The following is a 2,263-nucleotide window of genomic DNA, read 5'->3' as shown; positions in this document are numbered from 1 at the left end:
AATTATATTGTATCTTGATTTTGAAATGCAAAATACCATTTATTCTCATATAATAAAGTTTTATGTCTAAGTGATCTTTATAATTTTGATTAATTATGGATTAGCCACAACATCTATATTTGATTAAAATTATATATTAAGTTGGTTAAAGATCATATAAGGAATTAGACATAATATTGTAATTAATTATACTTATATAATGAATTTTATCTCACAAGAATTTTTATTATATTTGTATAATTAATTGGGATAAAATGACGTATTATTTTTCATGATTTACTCATAGGCATCATGATGTATGTATAATTTGTTGATTTTATCATAAAGTAAATGTTTACGATAGAAATTAAATTATTTTCATGTTGTACACGTAAAGCATGAATATTGAGCAAGTAATTTGATTATTCTATCATAAGGTTTAATTGTTTCTTATTAAATTAAAAATTTAGCCCACAAGCAATTTTTATGTCACAAGATTCAATTTTATGGTATGTTTACATTGGTAAAAGATACAATTAAGATTAGTATGTCTCAAATTTTGACATAAGCCTTTGAATTTTACAGCTTCTCAAACTATTAGTTTTTCTGATATTCAATGTGATGTTCCCGAACTTAAAAGAGATAACTATAAGATATGGAAGGAGAGAATTCTTCTACAATTGGGGTGGATGGACATAGACTATACTATAAGGAAAGACGAACCACCTGCAATCACTGATGAAAGTAGCCCAGCTGACGTTGCGCTATATGAGCGGTGGGAGCGATCCAACCGGCTTAGCGTGATGTTCATTAAGACCAAAATCTCGGCTGGGATACGTGGTTCTGTTGACCAGTATGAAAAGGTCCAAGACTTGCTTAAGGCCATTGATGAACAGTTCATCACTTCAGACAAGACTTTAGCAAGCACCTTGATCATGAAGTTCTCTTCTCTTCGGCTCACCAGTGTGAAAGGTGTGCGTGAGTACATCATGAAAATGTGAGATATTTCAGCTCAACTTAAGAAATTAGAGGTTGATATGTCTGAGTCCTTCCTAGTGCACTTCATTTTGAACACCCTTCCGCATGAATATGGGCCATTTAAGATTTCCTACAACACACATAAAGATAAATGGTCTATCAATGAATTAATGACCATGTGTGTTCAGGAAGAAGAAAGACTTGTAATGGAGATGGGTGAGAGTGCATTGCTGACTACTGCTTATGGAAAGAACAAAGCAATTAAGTCTCAAGCTTATCAGAAGGGAAATGGTAAAATACCACCTCAAGCTGATATTAAGAAGGTGGCAAAGTGTTTCTTTTGCAAGAAGAAGGGACACATGAAGAAGAATTGCCCCGGGTTCCAGAAATGGCTTGAGAAGAAAGGTAAATCAATCTCATTAGTATGTTATGAATCTAATATGGTTAGTGCTAATATTAACACCTGGTGGATTGATTCTGGATCTACTATTCATATTGCAAATTCTTTACAGGGTATGCAAAACCTAAGGAAACTAGTGGGAAGTGAGCAAAGCATTTTATCAGGCAATAAGCTAGGCTCACATGTGGAGGCCATTGCAACTTGCATTTTGACTTTAAGTAGTGGCTTTATTTTAAAATTAGAAAGGACTTTTTATGTACCAAGTTTTTCCCGAAACTTGATTTCTATTTCAAGGCTTGTACCGTTTGGATATTCCTTTAATTTCAAAGACACGTCATTTGAGTTATTTTATAATTCTGAATGTGTTGGGAATGGTATCTTGTCTGATGGTCTTTATCTTCTTGGTTTACAAAATAATGCCACTTATAGTTCTATGCATGTTCAAACTGGTATTAAAAGGTGTAATATTAATGAGAATTCCTCTATGTTATGGCACCGGAGATTAGGACATATCTCCATTGAGAGGATTAAAAGGTTAGTGAAAGATGGGGTACTCAATACTCTAGATTTTGCTGACTTTAAGACTTGTGTGGACTGCATTAAGGGTAAGTAGACCAACATGTCTAAGAAAGGTGCTAATAGGAGTTCAAGCATATTAGAAATAATTCATACTGATATTTGTTGTCCAGATATGGATGCACGTGGTCAGAAATATTTTATCACCTTTATAGATGATTATTCACGATATATGAATGTTTATTTGCTTCATAACAAATACGAAGCATTGGATGCCTTCAAAATCTTTAAGGCTGAAGTTGAGAACCAATGTGGCAAGCAAATAAAAATAGTGAGATCAGATAGAGGTGGAGAATACTATGGCAGATATACTGAGAATGGACAAGCACC

The 2,263-nt window shown here is 33.5% G+C and overlaps 1 protein-coding gene across 1 annotated transcript; it reads left to right on the top strand.

Annotated features, from left to right (window-relative positions):
- Window positions 1-668: 668 nt before the first annotated feature.
- On the top strand, window positions 669-980 carry LOC102664332 (uncharacterized). Its single transcript, XM_006606786.1, has one exon. It carries the CDS (start codon window positions 669-671, stop codon window positions 978-980), a length of 312 nt encoding a protein of 103 aa, XP_006606849.1.
- Window positions 981-2,263: the final 1,283 nt, after the last annotated feature.

The sequence above is a fragment of the Glycine max genome, chromosome 20 (genome assembly GCF_000004515.6).
Source record: "Glycine max cultivar Williams 82 chromosome 20, Glycine_max_v4.0, whole genome shotgun sequence".
Taxonomy (NCBI): domain Eukaryota; kingdom Viridiplantae; phylum Streptophyta; class Magnoliopsida; order Fabales; family Fabaceae; genus Glycine; species Glycine max.
This window is presented reverse-complemented; position numbering and strand designations above follow the sequence as displayed.